The sequence below is a fragment of the Durio zibethinus genome, chromosome 27, assembly GCF_047325235.1.
Source record: "Durio zibethinus cultivar Kanyao isolate XHJ-2024 chromosome 27, ASM4732523v1, whole genome shotgun sequence".
Classification (NCBI taxonomy): domain Eukaryota; kingdom Viridiplantae; phylum Streptophyta; class Magnoliopsida; order Malvales; family Malvaceae; genus Durio; species Durio zibethinus.
This window is the reverse complement of record NC_143188.1, coordinates 4991166-5009708: the sequence shown is the minus strand read 5'-3', so window position 1 is coordinate 5009708 and position 18543 is coordinate 4991166. Positions and strand designations below refer to the sequence as shown.

At 31.1% G+C, this 18543-nt stretch overlaps 1 protein-coding gene across 1 annotated transcript; it reads right to left on the bottom strand.

Moving 5' to 3' along the window:
- Nucleotides 1-11488: 11488 nt before the first annotated feature.
- On the bottom strand, nt 11489-17579 carry LOC111279585 (type IV inositol polyphosphate 5-phosphatase 7-like). The gene is made up of 14 exons (XM_022866537.2): nt 16737-17579; nt 16519-16606; nt 16029-16097; nt 15837-15921; nt 15635-15739; nt 14847-15534; nt 14574-14767; nt 14036-14144; nt 13741-13889; nt 13284-13539; nt 12549-12624; nt 12099-12169; nt 11819-12007; nt 11489-11726 (listed from the first exon to the last, which is right to left on the bottom strand). The coding sequence occupies exons 1-10, from the start codon at nt 16764-16766 to the stop codon at nt 13317-13319; spliced, it is 1740 nt and encodes a 579-aa protein (XP_022722272.1). The 5' UTR covers nt 16767-17579; the 3' UTR covers nt 11489-11726; nt 11819-12007; nt 12099-12169; nt 12549-12624; nt 13284-13316.
- Nucleotides 17580-18543: the final 964 nt, after the last annotated feature.

The window sequence follows — 18543 nt, the reverse complement described above, 5'->3', positions numbered from 1 at the left end:
AAATTGATACTTTCAACTTTTCCCCAAAAATATTTTTTGGAAACTTTTATTTTCAAGGAAAATTGCTACTTTCAACTTTTCCCGAAAATATTTTTTGGAAACTTTGATTTTCGAGAAAAATTGATACTTTCAACTGTTCCTTAAAAACTTTTTTTTTTGAAAATTTATTTTTAAAGAAAATTAATACTTTCAACTTTTCCTCAAAAATATTTTTTGAAAACTTTGATTTTCGAGGAAAATTGATACTTTTCAACTTTTCCTCAAAAAAAACTTTTTTGAAAATTTATTTTTAAGGAAAATTGATACTTTCAACTTTTTCCCAAAAATATTTTTTTGGATTTTATTTAAAGAAAATAAAATAATAAAACAAAATAAAAGTGAAAATAAAAAAAAAAGTAAAAATAAAATAAAAATAAAATAAAGATAAAAGAACATTAAATAAACCTAATCTAATAAAAAAATTAATTAATTACTTAATTAATTAAAAAAAAAACTTGGAGCGGCTCGAAGAAGGGCTCGGCTCAAGAAAAAAAAATGGCTCGAAGAAGTGGCTCGAGACGTCGGCTCGGTTCGACTAACGGCTCGGGGAGGTAGAACACGCATGGGTCAAAAAGCAGGTCGACACTGGGGTCAGGTCGGATCTTGGCAAAATGCAAGAATCCTCTAGGTTATTTACGTAAAAACGACGTCGTTTTGGGAGGGTATATAAGGCTGTTTACTTTGTTTTTTCGACAAAAACCTTCTCTCCTCTCTCTCTTCCTTCCTTTTCTCTCCCTTCTCTCTAAAACGGTCGAAGAACTTCGGTTGACTATTCATCGGATTATGAAATTTTTCATCAGAATCTGAGTTTTTCGTCGAAAGTTGGTCGATTTCTGGGAATCGTCATCAGAAACTGGGCAGCTGACCGAAAACTTCAAACTTGGTCAAAATTGTCACCGAAAAATTCAACCTTCGTCGAAAAATTCAACCTTCGCCGAAAAATTCAATCGAAATCTGAAAATTTCCATAAATTCTCAGAAAAAAAATCGTAAAAAATTCTCCAAAAATTCCTGCTAATTCCTAAAGCCGTTCTAAATGCACCAAAACCTTCCTAACCTTTAAATCTTCTTTGTATCTCTTTTTCTCTCAATCAGTATCTTTTTTCCTTCTGTTTTTTGTATCCGTTCTTCTATTCCAAAGGATCCCTTTTATAGGGATTGATCAGAAGAGTTTCTGATCAATCCCAATTCCTCTTTGGATCGGGATTCAATCATTGAATCCAACATGGACTCTTCTGATTGAATCCCAATCCAATTTCCCACCGGATAAACCAAAAAATAAAAATAAAAAATAAAAAAAATCATATGAAAATAAATCAGATAAATCAAAAAAATTAACAGATAAATTAAAATTAAATAATACATAATACATAATCTGATATACATAAATATTAACAGGAAAAAAAATAATAATAAAGATATATACATATTAATAAATAAGTAAATACCTAAGATAAAAATAAAAGAAATATATATATAAAACAACAATAATAATAATAATAAAATAGAAATAGAATAAAAAAAATAAAAATAAAAATAAAAATAAAAATAAAAATAAAAATAAAAATGAAAATAAAATAAAGAAGAAAAAAAAGAACATAGACTTACCTATTTGGACCAAGCCCAATTGATCCAGGCCTAGACCAAATTGGGTGTCTACATAACTTACAAGTGATTTACCTTATAATATTGAATTCTCACATAGTGGATTTATGATAAGAAATAGGAAAATAGGTTCAGTAATTGCTATTGGAACAAGAAGCCACAATTTTTACATCTTGCAACCAAAACATGAATGGCTATGTATTCAAATCAATTCAAGATTGTGAGTATGGAGACTTAGTATCAAAGATTGGGTCATCCCCAATTACAAGTAGTCAAACATTTAGAAAAAAATAAGTCGATTCAAAGTTTTAATAATAAAATTGATAATTTATGTTGCAATTGTCAAATGGCCAAAGCATGTAGACTACCTTTCTTGATTTCTAATGAATTCTCTGATAAACCTTTATAAAAACCTCATTGTGATTTATAGGTCCTAGCCCCAGTTAGCTATTTTTAAAAATTTCAATATTATGTTTATTTTTATTGATGAATGCACTTGATTTTCATGGTTTTTATAGATTTTCATAAATTTATTTTTAATAAATTTGATAAGAAAATTAAAAATTTTCAATCAGATAGTGGTGGAGAATTTTTTGACAAAGATCTTAAACATTATTTAGTAGAACTTGGAATACATCATCAAATGTCATGTCTAGGTACTTTAGAACAAAATGGCTTAGTAGAACATAAAAAAAGAAATATCACTGAACTTGGCTTGACTATGTTATTTCATTCACAAGTACCTAAAAGATTTTGAGTTAATGCTTTTAGTGTTGTTGTTTGGTTAATTAATAGATTACCTACTCATGTTTTGAATGTGAAATCTCCATATGAAAAATTATTTGGTAAGACACCAGATTATGCATCTTTACGAGTCTTTGGTTGTAAATGTTTTCCTTATCTTTGTGACTATGCAAAATCCAAACTCGATCTTCGATCCTTACCCTGTGTTTTTCTTGGATATAGCTACCAATACAAGGTCTATAGATGCTTGTATCATTCTACAAATTGTATGTATATATATATATATATTTCATGCCATGTTGTTTTTTATGAAGGAAGATTTTCTTTTCAAAAAGCTATGCTATTTCTAATCCTAACCTTGATTTTAGTATTTTAGTGAATAGTTTCTAGGAAAATTGTCTGCTTCAATTTCTACATCATCTCTAAAAAGTGAAGCACATGACATTAAAAATTTAGACTCGTCATAAACCATTGAGCATCTCATGCTTACTCTTAACAAGGAAAATACTATTGTCGATGATCTTTCAAACCACATACCATTAGTAGACACCTCACAGCCACCATTAGATGCCACCATCCCAATATCCCATGTAGACCCCACTAATTAAACTTCTCCATCCAACATTACTCCCATGAATGACTTTGTCTCCACCAACCTTAGAAGTGAACAAACAACTCATAAAGCTATATTGATACCAAATGATCTTGAGCCACCTAATCAACTTCAATCCACTAATGGTCATTTGAGGGCCACTCATTCCAAAGTTGGAATTATTAAATCAAATCCTAAATACCTGTTATCCACTACTAGTGTCCTTGTTGAACCAATAACTGTTCATTCAGCTTTAAAACATCAAGGTTGGTATGCTGTTATGCAAGAAGAAATATATGTTTTTCATCAAAATGACATTTGAGATTTACTTCCTCAAACACCAAAAATGAATGTTATCAGATGTAAGTGGGTTTTCAAAACTAAACTTCATGCAAATAAAACACCTAAGTGACTTAAAGCTCGACTTGTGGCCAAAGGATTCACTCAAATTCTAGGTATTGATTTTTTGGAAACTTTTTCTCGAGTTATTAAGCCAGCTACTATACGAGTACTTTTGACTGTTGCATTTGCCAACAATTGGGATATATGCAGATTGGATGTCAAGAACGCTTTTCTTTATGGTCATCTTAGTGAACCAATATTTATGGAGCAACCACTAAGTTTTGTAGATTAAGATTATCCAAATTATGTATGTAAGCTCAAACATGCTTTTATGGCCTCCGACAAGCTCTTAGAGAATGATTTGATCGATTCACCTCCTTTGTTTTATTTATGGGATTTATTTGTAGTGTAGACACTCTATTTTGTTTGGAGATTTTTCAAAATTCATTAGGCTTTGATTTTTAATTTTGATTGTACAATTGGGCCTCAATTGAAAAAGTGAATTTTGAGCCCAAAGATTAAACCGTAAATTTTATTGGCATTTTAATTTTTAAGTTTAATTTTTGGTTTAATTTTTATTTTTTAAGTCAAAAAAGTCAAAGTCAATTGGCAAAGAAAATAAAAAAGGCATAAAATAAAAAAAAATGGGATTTTGCATAGAAAATCTTAGATTCAATTCAACTCTTGGATTCTATCTCAGATTTTAACTTTAATAGTTGAATAATTTTGGAAAGATTTAAGGCTCAATCTATTGAAAAAGAGAAGATTACACAGAGAATAAAATTTGAAGAGAAATTTTAGATTCGGTTGAATTAATTTCTTTCAAATCGAAAGGGATTCAATCCCTATACAAAGACCTCAAATCTAAGATAAAAAAAAGGGGGCCTCAATAGCAATTCACTTCAAGATCAAACAGAGATCATTGAAAAAGAAAGAAAATTTAGGCAAAGTTTTGAACCAACAAAGAAGAAGCAATCAAGCAAAAAAATTTTTGCAAAAAGGTCTAATTGGAGTTTTTGGAAGGAAGGTTAAGATTTATAGCAGAAATCATCATTTTTCGAAAGATGAAAAATTGTTGGAACCCATGATCCTTTGAGGTAATGTTTGCTTTTTTTTTTTTTTTGGTGATTTTTGCATAACTTTTATATATCTAATTACATATTTTGCATAGTTTATATATTATTATTTATATTATTGCATGATTTACGTATTATTATTTGCATGATTATTAACATTATTATTTGTGTGATTATATATTTATTGCATGTCTAATTGCATGATTATTAATTTATTTATTTGTGTGATTGCATGATTATTAATATTTTTATTTGCATGATAATGTATTTAATTACATATTTATTTGCATGGTTTATATATTATTATTTACATGATTATATATTTAATTGCATGATTATTAATTTATTTATTTGTGTGATTGTATGATTATTAATATATTTTTTTGCATAGTTATTTATTATTATTATTATTGCATAATTTTATATTTATTGCATGATATTATATTATATTATATTGCATGATTAATATTATATTTGAATGATATTTAATTACATGTTTTATATTTATTGTGCGCATAGTTGCATGATTATACATAATTACTAATATATTTGAGTGATTATATTTGATTACATGATTATATATTTGTTTAAATGGTTATTAATATATTTGTATGATATTTTATATTATTGCATGATAATATATTTGCATGATATTATATATTTACATGATTGTTATTATTGCATGCTAATTAATATATTTGCATGACATTCTTGCATAAATATTTTAGTATGATTTAGGCATGATATTATTACATGATATTTTATATGATTTATTATATATTTAAATGATAATTTTTGCATGGTATGATTTAATATTTATTGCATGATTACTTGATATTCTTGATAGAATTTTTGTATTATCATGTTTTGTAAATAAATAAAAAGATTGGAATTAATTTATTTATATGATAAGACCATCTTTGATAACGCTTAAATTAGATAATATATAATTAGCTTGGTATCAATTTTGGACATAAAGGGGTACTAATACCTTCCCTATATATAACCGGCTCCTAAACTTTAGTTTTATTGATGTAGATCATGACCTATTCTTTTTAGAGACCCTCAACTTAGGCTTAAGATAATCTTAAAAATGATAGACTCACATAGATAATCAATTACACCTAACTAAAAAAAGATTAGTGATGATTTTATGATTTTTGTGTTTAATGGGTAGAATCTCCCAACCTAAACGTTATAACATATAGTTTTGTAGATTTTTTACCTTCATATATCGTGGTAGTCATAGAATTATTTTATTATTACTTTAAGTAGATGACATTATTCTTACATGTGACAATGCTGAATTTTTAAGATGGTTCATTACCTGTCGTAGTAAGGAATTTGCTATGAAAGACTTAGGACAACTACATTATTTTTTGGGTGTTGAGGTTAAGAGAATATCTAATGGCCTTGTTCTTAGTCAAGAAAAATATGCTAGCCAATTATTAACTCAAGTGCAAATGAGTGGCTGCAAGCCAATCTCCACTCTCATGATAGCTAAAATAAAACCACCCACTAATGATGAGCCTTTTGCAAATCCTCAACTTTATCGCAGCATCGTGGGTGGACTTTAGTATCTGACCTTTACACATCCAGATATATCCTTTAATGTGATTTATGCTTATCAATAAATGCATCAGCCTACAAATTTTCATTTTCAAATTGTTAAAAGAATACTTTGCTATGTTGCATGAACCATTAGTCATGGTGTTCAACTTCATTCCCATAATCCATTGTTTTATATGCATATTCTGATGCAGATTGGGCAGGTTGTCCATTTACTCGATGCTCCATAATCGATTATTGCACCTTTTTAGGAGGAAATTGTATTTTTTTTTTGGAGTGCAAAGAAACAACCTACGGTGGCACGATCTATTGCTGAAGTTGAATATCGTGCTTTAGCCTCCACAACAGCTGAATTAACTTGGATATCTTTCATCTTACGCGACATTGGTGTTCACTTGCCAAAGCTCCAACTTTGTTTTGTGATAATGTTTCAGCTCTCCACATGACCATTAATCCTGTCTTCCATGCTCGCACTAAGCATGTGGAGATAGATTATCACTTTGTTCGAAAGAAAGTTGCCACTGATTCACTTGTTACAAGATTTGTTCCCTCTTCCAAGCAAGTTGCAGATATATTCACTAAGCCACCAAGCCTACTTTTGAAGCTTTGCGAAACAAACTGGCACTTACAGTGTGTTTGGATTAAGGGGAGAGGAAGAAAAGGAAAGTAAAAGAAACAAAACTCTCATTCCTTTATTTGGATAAATTTTTAATTTAAAGAAAGAGAAAAATGTGGAAACCAAATAACCTTTGGTTTTCTTTGTAAATCCAATTTTTTTAATATCCCAATTTAGAGGAAAAGCTAGGAAAAGGAAAGTTGAATTTTTTTTTTTTTTATAAAAAACTATTATATTCATGTTTTTATTAATACTAAAAACCTAATTAAAAAAACTTAAGCAAATCACAATCATCCTATAATTTTTTCAAAACCATCTCTTTTTTCAAGTAAATTTCACATATCTTTTCTAATATAAAAACTTTTTATAATTTTTTGGTGATTTGATTTTGATGAATGATTGAATATGAATAGATATATTTTTTGGGTTTATGAGATGTCAAACTAGCGCAAAATTTATCAATGCATGTTTGTAAAATATTTTCCTATTTCACTTGATTAAAAACCATTGATATAGCAGCAATTATAAAATCAAATAAAATAGCAAACATATCATAGTCTAGGAGTGCTTTAAAATCACAAGCAATGAAAAGTTATAATTGAAAAAAATTATTATAATGAATCATTTGTTTTATTTTTCATTCTTTATCCAAACAATGGTTGTTAGAATTCTTTTTTTTTTCTTTCTTTTATTAATTTTAATTATTCAAACAAGGATTACATGTATCATTTTCTTTCCTTTAAAAAACTTTCTTTTTCTTTTTTTTTTTTATTAATATTTATCCAAACATAGCATTAAACAATTCTCTCCATCTAGTTTGAGGGGGAGTGTAGAAGAGGATAAAGCAATCAAACTTCAAGTTTCATGCAAGCAACGATCAAAATATAAATCAAATCCCAAAACTTAAGCAAGACAACTAGATTCTTAGAGATAGGCAGATTTAATTTTATTACCATTTGTATTTATATATTTTCCATTTATATTAGTCAATTTATTACCATCTGTATTTATACATTTTCCTTTTATATTAGTCAACTTGTATACTCTGTTATCGTTATAAATAAAACTCTCAAGGAAGAACAACTCACTAATTCAGTGAGTTTTTGCTAGAAATCTTAAAAGTTTTTTAGATCGATGTATGTTTGTTGGATTTTTGGCATTAACGTCCCTTGCTCTCTAGTAGATGAACGTATGTAGCTATGTTAACTAATTCTTTTTATAGCGCTGCAATATAAACTGATTTTTTTTCAGTTCCTTTGCTTGTTTAGAGAAGCATTTTTTTATTTTCCTTCTTAACATTTGAAATTCTACTTCTATTGTTATTTCAAAGTTTCTGATGAGTAAACACTTATAAGGTCAGATACACATAAAGTTTCTGATCTCACTAAGGCATGCACGCTCAAAACAGCCTTACTGTTATTGACCTCATTGTACTCTTTCATGTGCTTGTGAACAGTAGCTAATACAAGATTTTTATTTTAAGATATCCACTTATAATATATATATATATATATATATATATATATATATATATAACTATAAACAGATTTACTAATTTTATCGATGAAGAGGATGTCAAGGAAAAAATTTTAAGGGTGTCAGAAGAAAATTTTCCTTCTAATTTTCTTGTTTTCCAATGTTTAAGGTGTTCATGAACACCCTACTGCCCCATTTGGATCCGCCTCTTCTTGCTGAGTTCAAGCTTTCAGGGATTTGCATGTGTGCGTAATCCCACATGACAAAGAGACAGGATTTAGCAGCCTTGTCTGCTAGCTGAATAGAAGTACCTCTCTATTAGCAGAGGAATAAGACCTATTCATTGGTATGGTCTGCATTGCAGAGACAAAAATTAACATGCTTTGGCCAGCCAATGTTGCTTTCACTCCCCATTAACGAAAGGTAATTCACATTATAACAAAACTGTCCAACCATAACTTTGGTTTGATATATGGCAGATTATAATTTGAAACCAAGACACTGTAATCAGTTGCTTAAATATACCAAAAGATGAAAGCTGAACAGCTATATTTTTCACAAGGAAAAGTGCCTCAAAATGATGACATGCCGACCTAATTGTCAGATACATATAATCTGTCATGTTACTTTTCAAGTATTTTATTCACCTCAAAGTAAAAAGGAGCCATTACCCTACTTTTTTCAGTATATCACCTGCAGACTTCTGATGCTTTACCATAAGCTTGACTATTATATCCATGATTTGCAGAGCACCCACCAAAAGTTTACCTCTCAGTTTAATCGAAGAAATGCTGGTTTTTCCTCTTGATTGGTTCACTGGAACAGTTGGCACTGTTTGATTCAGTCAGTTGATAATAAGTAATAACAGAATTGCAGGTTGTTCTCCGAGACATCAAGAAGGCAAGGGTTCACTAAGCAGGCAGCGATACATAATCAAAGACTGTGATTTACAGAAGCAGATTAGACACAAAAATTCAAGATCCAAGAAAATGGTGTTGTGTAATGAATTACAGCAAAACCAAGGAAAGTTTAGAAGAGGACCAAGCTTTTGTCCATTTTTGTATTATAGATATGTCCCAATCACACTCTTCCAGGGGTTGTTTTTTTGGAGTGATTCCTTCCTGAAACTGGGGACCACTCAAAAAACAAAGGAACCAGCATCAAGATATCAGATAACAGCAAATCTGTATGAAAAAAAGAAAAGAAAAGGATGATGAGGTTCTATTTTTCCTTCTCATTTTACATTTTAATAACAGCATTATAAAAAGAACAACGTTTTTCATTTTTAGTCAAAATGTGGACAATTTGATTCGTGTTTTTGAACTTTGAATTATTTAGTATCTTTGTTTGAAGCTTCAATTATGTCTTTCCCATAAGTTGAGATCTATCCCTCCTTTAAAGCTGTCAAGTTTCATGTAGACTTCATTTTTGTCCCTCTTTTGCTTGAGATATAGAAAGGATTATTGGGGGTGACAACATACACTGGTGGCAGCAAAATTGGTGCCCACTCTGGAATAAAATTTTGGGCTAATTGGAACTCAAAGTACTTTCCACATAAAAAAATATAGTCATGACACAGTTTGTTAATTCTAAAATCAAATAAATATAATTAAATTTGTTAATTCTAAAATCAAATAAATATAATTAAATTATATAAAAATTAAATATTAAAATTAAATGAATTAAAAATCATTTACTAATAATAAGAAATTAGATTACGTAAAATATTACCTATTGGTTATTATCATAGCAAGGCATGGCATGGCTTTGTTGGATTTGTTTCAACTTTTAACTTTAAAGTTATAACATTTTATTTTGATTGTTTATTTTATGTAACAATATAAGTATAAATGTAAAAGTACAAATTATATCTATATAATCTTTTTAAATTTTGTTTATAAAAAACTTAAGAACTTTATTTGTTTATTACAACTAATCTTAACATTTATATATTATAATATTATTTTATTTAATAATTAAAATGAATATATAATTTTATTAATCTACCTCTAAATTATATTTTGTTTAAAATTAATAATTATTTTTTATACTTATTACTTATTAGTAAATAATAATAAATTAATAAAATTTTAGATATTAAATTAAATTAATTAATTGATATTTTGACTTTTTCATTGCACAAACAAAAATTTATGTTCAATTTAATTTAAATCATTTTACGTAAGTACGTCAAGTCATTAGAAATTTAAATTAATTTGAATTCGGAACATTTTCAATTCAAATCTAATCAAATTTGAAAAAATTAGACGAATCGAAATTATCAACTTTTTTTTTTTATCAAATCCAAGCAATAAAATTTAGATTTGAACGGACTAACCGAGTTTGGACCAACTTTACCAACTCAATTCCTAAATCATGAACATAGCAATAGGAATTGTACTACAAGATCCAATTGCTTAGTGAGCTTTACCAAAAACAAATGAATTAATGCCTTTTATTGAACAAATAGAGGCCTGAATCTGGTAAAATAGTGGTGAGTTGCTTGAATTTGACCAATGAACATCCAACCAGAAGGCAACCATTCATTTAGATGTCCAGCCAAAGTGACTAATAAGGTTCCCTCTTTGGTAGCTTTGAATTGAACTTAATCTTCCTTTTTCTGTCTGTTTTTTTTTTCTTTTTTTTTTGGCCCCCTTCTTTAACCATATCTTGAACGGGAAGCACAAGCCGCTTGCCTCTATTTTTGAAAGCAATGTATAAAAATTATCTCCCTCGGTTTTATGCCTCAATTACTAAGCAAAATTTTTTTTAATAAAAAAATCGCAGCTTAAGAATAAAAGGCATGCAGCGTATGCCTCAATTACTAAGCAAAAATTTTTTTAATAAAAAAATCGCAGCTTAAGAATAAAAGGCATGCAGCGTAAGAAGGTAAGTCCATGTTTTTATGTTAGTTTTTTAAGGGGATTATATAAAGGCCACATTCCCACTTTTTCTTTTAGTTTAATATTCCCAATTCCAACTCTTGCTTTTACTTTCTCTTCATTCCATACAGGTAAGAACAAACCAATAATCTGGTGCACTCAGTAGAGGACAAAGGTGAGCATTTGAAAAAAAAAAAAAAAAAAAGAACACTCTTTAGAGATAGAAGTCTCTTAATCATGGCTGCCTCAAACCTGCCCAGCTTGCAAAACCATCTGGTGCTTTGCTGGTTTGTTATTCATACAATAACCAAAGAAAAGCAGTAAACGACAGTGCAGATTTTAGATTATCAAGGAAACCAACTTTTCCGGTAAAATCATTAGCAAAAGCAGTGGGGAGAGAGAAGCATTCTCATTTCTATTATCACTTCTTTTTCTTCTCTTTTTTATACATTTCTTTTATCAAACTTTTTATAAAAGAGATTGCAATCTAAAAAAATTAGAAGTCATGAGTTTTGAATCTTAAATTTTTTTATGCCACTTTCTAAAAATAATCGCATAAATTAATTGATTTCGGATTATTTCCTCTTATCACTCTTGGTAATGAGTATCCATCAAACCCTTTACTTCTCTTTGCATTTAAAACAAAAAGTACCCTAATGATTATATTGACCATACTTCATCTTTCTTTAGCTCATAAAAAAATTCCCTAAACTAACAAAAGAATCATCATGAATAAAAAAATCTTAAGCTACCCACTTTGGCAGTTCTTGATAGCGCAAGTTCATCCTGCAAAAAACCCAAAAAAGTTCTTTCATTATCACAAGCAAATATTTTCTTTTTAAGTATAAGTAATCACCATAATGAAAAAAGTATGGTACCTAATCATTGTTGAGAATTATCCATATGCATCAGGAGCTTTGAGATACCGTAGAAGTGGCTGCTTGTTTGTCACTAAACTTAATTATGCATTGCACAGAGACTGGTATGCTGTAAGCTCACATCGGTTTAGATTAGTTGGAATTTGCAATGCGTGAAGTTAGTTAACCAATCAATTACAAAATTTACACCTGATCAAGAAACGTCGGGATAAGATTAGTCGAAGAAATCAATAAATAGTAAAAATAAAAAAATAAAAAAGGGAAAGAGAAGAGGACCAACCTTTTTTGGTTAGGAGGAAATGGAATGTCTCCATCACCCTTAAGAACGAATGTCCTCAAAGTGATTCCTACCTGTATATGGGGACCAAAATTCTACTTAAGTATTAGGAACGAGTGGCTCTTTCTCGACAAAATTTTCAAATGGGGAAAGAGAACAAAAATATCAAAAACTTTCATCATATGCCAAGTACATTTTCTTTTTCCAGGCTCGATTTTCGTATAGATTCACATAATCCATTAGCCAAGTGAACAAAAGCTAGAGGCATGATTTTCTTGGAAGATACGTTGAGTGTATCTCTTCCACGTTTAAAAGCTACGGGAGTCAGGGGTTAAGCCCAAGGACCACTAGCACAAAAGAGCCTTGTGTGCTAGACATTTGTTTATTTTAGACAAACTTGATGTACAAGACTGAGAAAAGAAAAGTAGACAAAAAAGCTCGACAGGCACTTACCTGATTGATTCTGAATGCAAATTATTGCTGATATGCAGAAGCATTTTGGAGTTTCTCCAAAAAGATATTTACACTCCTGGTTGTAAACCATAGGAATCACTTAGTAATGGAAAAAATGAATATTTGCTATAAGAATGGGCATTCATACCATGACAAATTATTCCTTCAAAGATTAGTTTTATAATAGGGAAACGAGACAACTAAAACCTACGTGAATGCACCATCAAAGCATGTGTGCCCAGTCCACGGGTGACAGCTGTTAGGTTAATATATAATATTATAGATTTTCAAAAATCGATTTAAATTCAAATCAAATATCTTTTGAAATTGATATAGTTTGAATCAAATTCTACCATTTGGTTCATCAGATTTAAAACTTTTTTAAAATTTTATATTATTTTAATATAATTTTTAATATATTTAAAATAGATTTAGATATAAAATAATTATTTTTATTTTATAAAAATTTAAACTATATATAAACTAATAAAATATATAATTTAGTTCGGTTTGAATTCTTTTGTTTTTCATATCCTGATCCAAAAAAATCTAAAACTAATCAAAACATTTACTATCCAAACTTAAACTGAAATGAATAAGAAAAAAAAAATCCAATCTGAACCGAACACTATGATCTCGAACCGATTTTCTCCATTTTTTCTCACCCCCATGTGTCAACCTAAAAGATGTACAGTTAAACAGACACAATGAGAGAGAAAGAGAGAGAGAGCATACTTTGAATGTGGATCATAACCATTTCCTCATCCTTCAAAAAAAGTTTAGCTCAGTGTATCCGTGCGCATATGGCAAAAGCTCCTCTACCTCAATCCTTGAACTAGAGTAACTCATGCTTTTCTTCAATCGCCCATGGCTTGACTCGACCTCAGCCCAAAATATACCATAAACTGGTCTGTGATCTGAGAACCTAGATTCCCCTCGGACATAAGATACTTGCTGGAGGCCTTCTCCATACCACAAAATCCGGTCACACCTTTGTGCAAAAAAGTTAAATTAAGTGAGCACCTTAAATGATTAGTTTAAAAAAAAAAAAGAATACAAAAGAGATGTGGAGGGGGAGTATATACTTCCTTTAATAAGCCAGTTTTCTTTATAACACAATCATTTTGTTCTGCTTCATAGCTATGAATTTTAAGTACTTTAGTTTGCCTTATGGCAGGAGGCACTTTCTTACCAAGCAGGAGTTCGGCGTTTCTCCTTTGGGTGCATATCATCACCTGCATATCTGTCTGAATTAGTTGAATACTTGTATGTTGGCGGGAAGTAAATCTTTCCTTCATTCCATCCCACAAAAACACGCCCTCTTTTTTGCTCTATCCTTAACTGCCAAGAAAATCATCAATGAAATATTTTCTTATTAAATTTGACGGTAAAATTTATGATATGTTTTTCAAACCTGTAAAGAAATTTGGCCAAAAATAAACCTGTGAAGAAACTTATGGCGTTTGTAACAGGACGGTAAAGCATACCTGGTCATTTTCTAGCAATGCCCTCCAGTTCTGCATCTCAACAAGTGCCTTGGCAGACCGGTAAGAGAGGGCAATACGATAATTCAAATCCCCAAGCCAAATTATTCGACTGGATTAATATATAAATAGTCAGTATATGCAAACAAAAAGCAGGGGAAAAAGACAATAATCCAGAAAAAGATAACATCAGTAGTTTTTGCATATACAAGATGGATTCATTTTTGCATCAATTTTACAGGTTCTTATGTTGATTTAGAATTGAAACTGCAACAGTAATCTCAGGCAGGCAGGGAGATGGGGTTTTAGAAGTTGAAGCACAATAGAATCATTTTAAGTCAAACATAAATAATACTCCAATAAGCCAATTCAATTTATCATCAAATTGTAATGAGTTTATTTATTTCTAAATGTAGTTTCATAGCTATTCGTGATCTGTTTTCAAATTCCATTTTTTTTTCCTGATGCATTTCTAATTCACTGAAGTAATCTTAAAGAACAAAAAGGAATTTAATTGACGCTAGACTAGCAAAGGCCTTACTCATGCTCAAGGATTGTTTCAGGGGACTTCTCATCAGCTGCATTATGAACCCGTGGAAACCTCGTTTTCTTAAGAATCTCCACGACATCAGAGTTCCTTCTTAGCTCGTCACCCTCCTTTTGTCCCGAAGTTAAATGTGTACAGATGAAGCAAAAGCTTGTTTGATGCACCAACATACTAACAGATATAGAACCCTGGAAAAACAAGCCACAAGGCAAGTAAATTATATGAAAAGTAAAGTGAGAGACTACCATTTTTACAGTCAAGTAATACCTTATTTCCGAGATAGCCCATCAATCCTCTGCCAACACAAGATACTTTCAGGTTTTTAACATGATCTCTCAACTCATTTCTCACCCAAATGGTGAGAAATATGCCGACCATTTGCTTACTAGCCACTAAGCAGTACCTTGAATACCCAGGCATCCTATATCCCTGTTCATTGGATGCAGATCCACCATAGGACATTGGAGAGTGCAATACAGTACTTGGTGAATCCGCAATCCCATTATCATCATCTGAAGAACCCCATCTGGAGTAATCACTAGGCCTGGAGTAATCACTAGGTCGGGAGTAATCACTAGGCCTATTACCCCATCTATAACTGGAGTCATAGTCACTTTGTCTATGACCAAATATTACCCGATCACAAACACTGAATCGCCTGTCAAGTCGGGGTTGCAAAATCGAGGGGTCATTGTCCATTCTCCAGCTGCTGGTTGTCTGAAATGATCGGCGATGAAAGAAAGATGAATTTTTCTGCCTTGATGACCCCTCAAAATCAGCATTTATCTCAACAATGGGCTGAGGAACAGGAGATGGCGTATAGCACCCCCCTCCTCCACTTGTTCCAGGAAGATTACTTAGAGTCTTTCTAATGAGAGACAGCCATTTTTTGGCAGGACCATTGTCTTCTGCCCCCAAAATATTCCCAGCATTCAAAGGTACTATCTCTTGAAACCTGTAAGAAACCAAAATGGGAAAGAAACTATTCTATAACCAATGGATCTACAACAGAGTTCGGAAAGCAAGACACGAAGATCAAAACTGTCAAAACATACCCAAGGACATATATATCTGCAGGAGGTGAGGCATGAAGCCAATCATCTAGATTCAAATTAATGGGTGGGGATCTTCCAGCCACATTCCATGTAGCTACAAAAATGCTGCTCCAATGGAAAAGAAGGGCAGTTGGTACTGATGCATCAAAAAAGGAATAGAAGTGATAAAATAATACTATACGAAATTTAAAAGAGAAGATACCTATAGTTTTGGACATCTATGATTCGAGGGTGATCAAGATTCATTCTCCCTCGCCGGCTTTGCTCTGTATTCTTACTAAATTTTTCTGCACATCAGAATAATATTTAGAAAATTAATAATAATAAAGTCCTAAGCACAATTTCCTTTTAGAAACAGACAAAAAAATCCCCAAAAACTGGTGAGCTTGGGAACCTGTTTTACTCTTTTTGATAGTGCATGGCTCCCTTTCTGAGAAGCTAGTCCTGTATTCCACTTCACCTCCTGAAGAATAAAAAACAAAGAAAAACATTGTTAATAGTTAATACGTCAATACAAGTCATATTTACAAGTTATGAAACAGAGCAAAAACTGTAGCAAAAAAAATCATACAAATTGAAGCTGCAAATGAATATTCAACTATGCCTTGTATGGCTGATGAGAATTGCATGAAAAGAAAAGTTATCAGAATCTTGCGTACTGATAAATAGAATCCAGGAAAAGACAAGCTTTTAATTAACTAAGTAATCGATGCTAAGTTGGCATGTTCTAATGGGATAAAGGAAAAATATTCTCTTTCCTTCATTTGTCGCAACAACTAAGCTGTCTTCTTCACTGGCTTGAAAGCTTGAGATCCTAACTACTTCCATAATTGATGAATATTAAGCAATCATTGTGAAAACAGAAAAAAAGCTCGAGTACCCACCTCCATAGACATGATCATCTGCCTGAAAGTCCTCAGTTTTGCTCTTGATATTGAACCATTTTCTGACCATTTTTTTGGACCATGAGAGCTGCACCAAAACAATAAACACCCAATAAAGGAAAACTAATCAGTTAACTCAACAACTCCAAAAAAAAGAATTTCCATAAATTTGAGTACAGAAAACCAGGGGAGGAACCAAAAAAAATAAATAAATAAACCTTGCTTTTCTTGGGATTCCCATCTCTCATTGTTAGACTTCTACTTCATACAGCTCCTAATTTACTCTTATTATTCCCCAAACTCCTAGCCTTGCTTGTAATCACCAAAAAGAAAAGTTTTACTGGAACCCCATAGGCAGCACACTCCTTCGGTCCTTTCCCAATTTTTGGGCTTTTTACCAGAGTAAAACAAGCTCAAAATAAGCGAACAAATGTCTTTATCTTGCTTGCTAAAAAGATGGTTAAAGTTGAACCAAAGAGAAGTAAACAAGAAAAGGGGATGGCTTAGTTTCTTCTTTCCAGTGCTGCTATGGATATGAAAGCAATGAAAGAAGCGAAAAACCCAGAAAATATGAAGGTCCAACGACTACAGAAAAAGAGATAGAAAGAGAAAGGGAGACAGCACTTTAATGCGTGGAAGTGAGCTGAGAAGAAGGGAGATTCTTGAAGTAAAACAAGACAATGCGGCAGACATAAAGAAAGAGAGAAGAAAGCCTTGAGAGAGAAAGGTCATAAGAACAAACAAGCAGCCCTTCTATTTCTTTGTTAAACAAAGAGAGCCTCGTTCTCAGTAAAACAGCAAAGTATCGAATTTGAACAGAATAAAGTGCAGTAGAGAGAGAAACAGTCTCACTCTATCAATATGTTGTATTTTTTTTTTTTCTTTTTGAAGGGGTTTTAGTCTTTGGGACCTATCGAAAGTCTTTAGTTCCTCATATCTCAAGGAAATTCGAATATGAGGAGGATTTGACGACGCAAGGGGGGCAAAGAGAAATGTCGTTTTGTTCGAAGTTTTGTATTTTAAAACGACAAGGTCAGTTTAAGGGAAAGGGCTCCCCGGGTGAGCAAAGTGTTTTAGGGGGTGATAAGGGGACATGTAATTTATAATAATTATATTATAATTAATTAACTAAATTTAAAATTATATAAGATCTGTTAAAATATTATGCAAAATTTACTTTTATAAGTGATGAAATTCATATAATTCTTAATTATCATTAAATAATTATAATATTATAATAAAAATTATAATTAAAATTCTCCCGGTGGTGGCAAGGTATATACCATGCCCACCACCGGCAGCTGTCCATTTCTCTTCTCTAAACGCTCGGCCAGTTCTTGGTCTTCGATCAAAGTAAAAAGGCAGTTAAAGACGGAAAAAGATAAAGGGGATGTTTTGTAGCAGTAGTACTACTGCATTTTATTTTGTTTCTCTCTCTTTTTGTCTCTTATTTTTTTTATTTTATTCTTTTCTTGGGTACGAGAACTTGAAAAAGAAGGCTTTTTTTTGGGAGGCTGTTACCTATAAGTAAATTTGGCCCTTCATTAATTATTATTCCATAATTTGTATTGCGTGTATTTTACAAATTATAATTTTATCTTAAATATAATATTTATTTTTTATTTTTATTAAATTTATATAATTTTTATTATAATTTTAAATTATATTATTTTTATTATATTATGCGTATTGTATAAAATTACCAAATCCATCGGTGATCGGCAAAGGGGTGCTTCTCCTGTATACAGTATCTGATAAGCAGGCAAATATAGCCTGCAAGAATTATAGGCTTTCAAGATTCCCTGGAAACATATAAATTTTTTTAGAAACGACTTTTGACAATGTGGAGCAATGTGAAAGTGTAAGATTGGCTCTGCAAATTGATTAATTAAAGGAAGTGATTGGCAAGGTGTGTAAGGAATGTTGTTAACCAATCTGACTGTTTTCATTCAATCTCAGCTGTGCCCTCAGAAACAAAGGCAACTGTCCCTGTCTTTAGGGTGTTACTGTTCTTTCTTCTATATC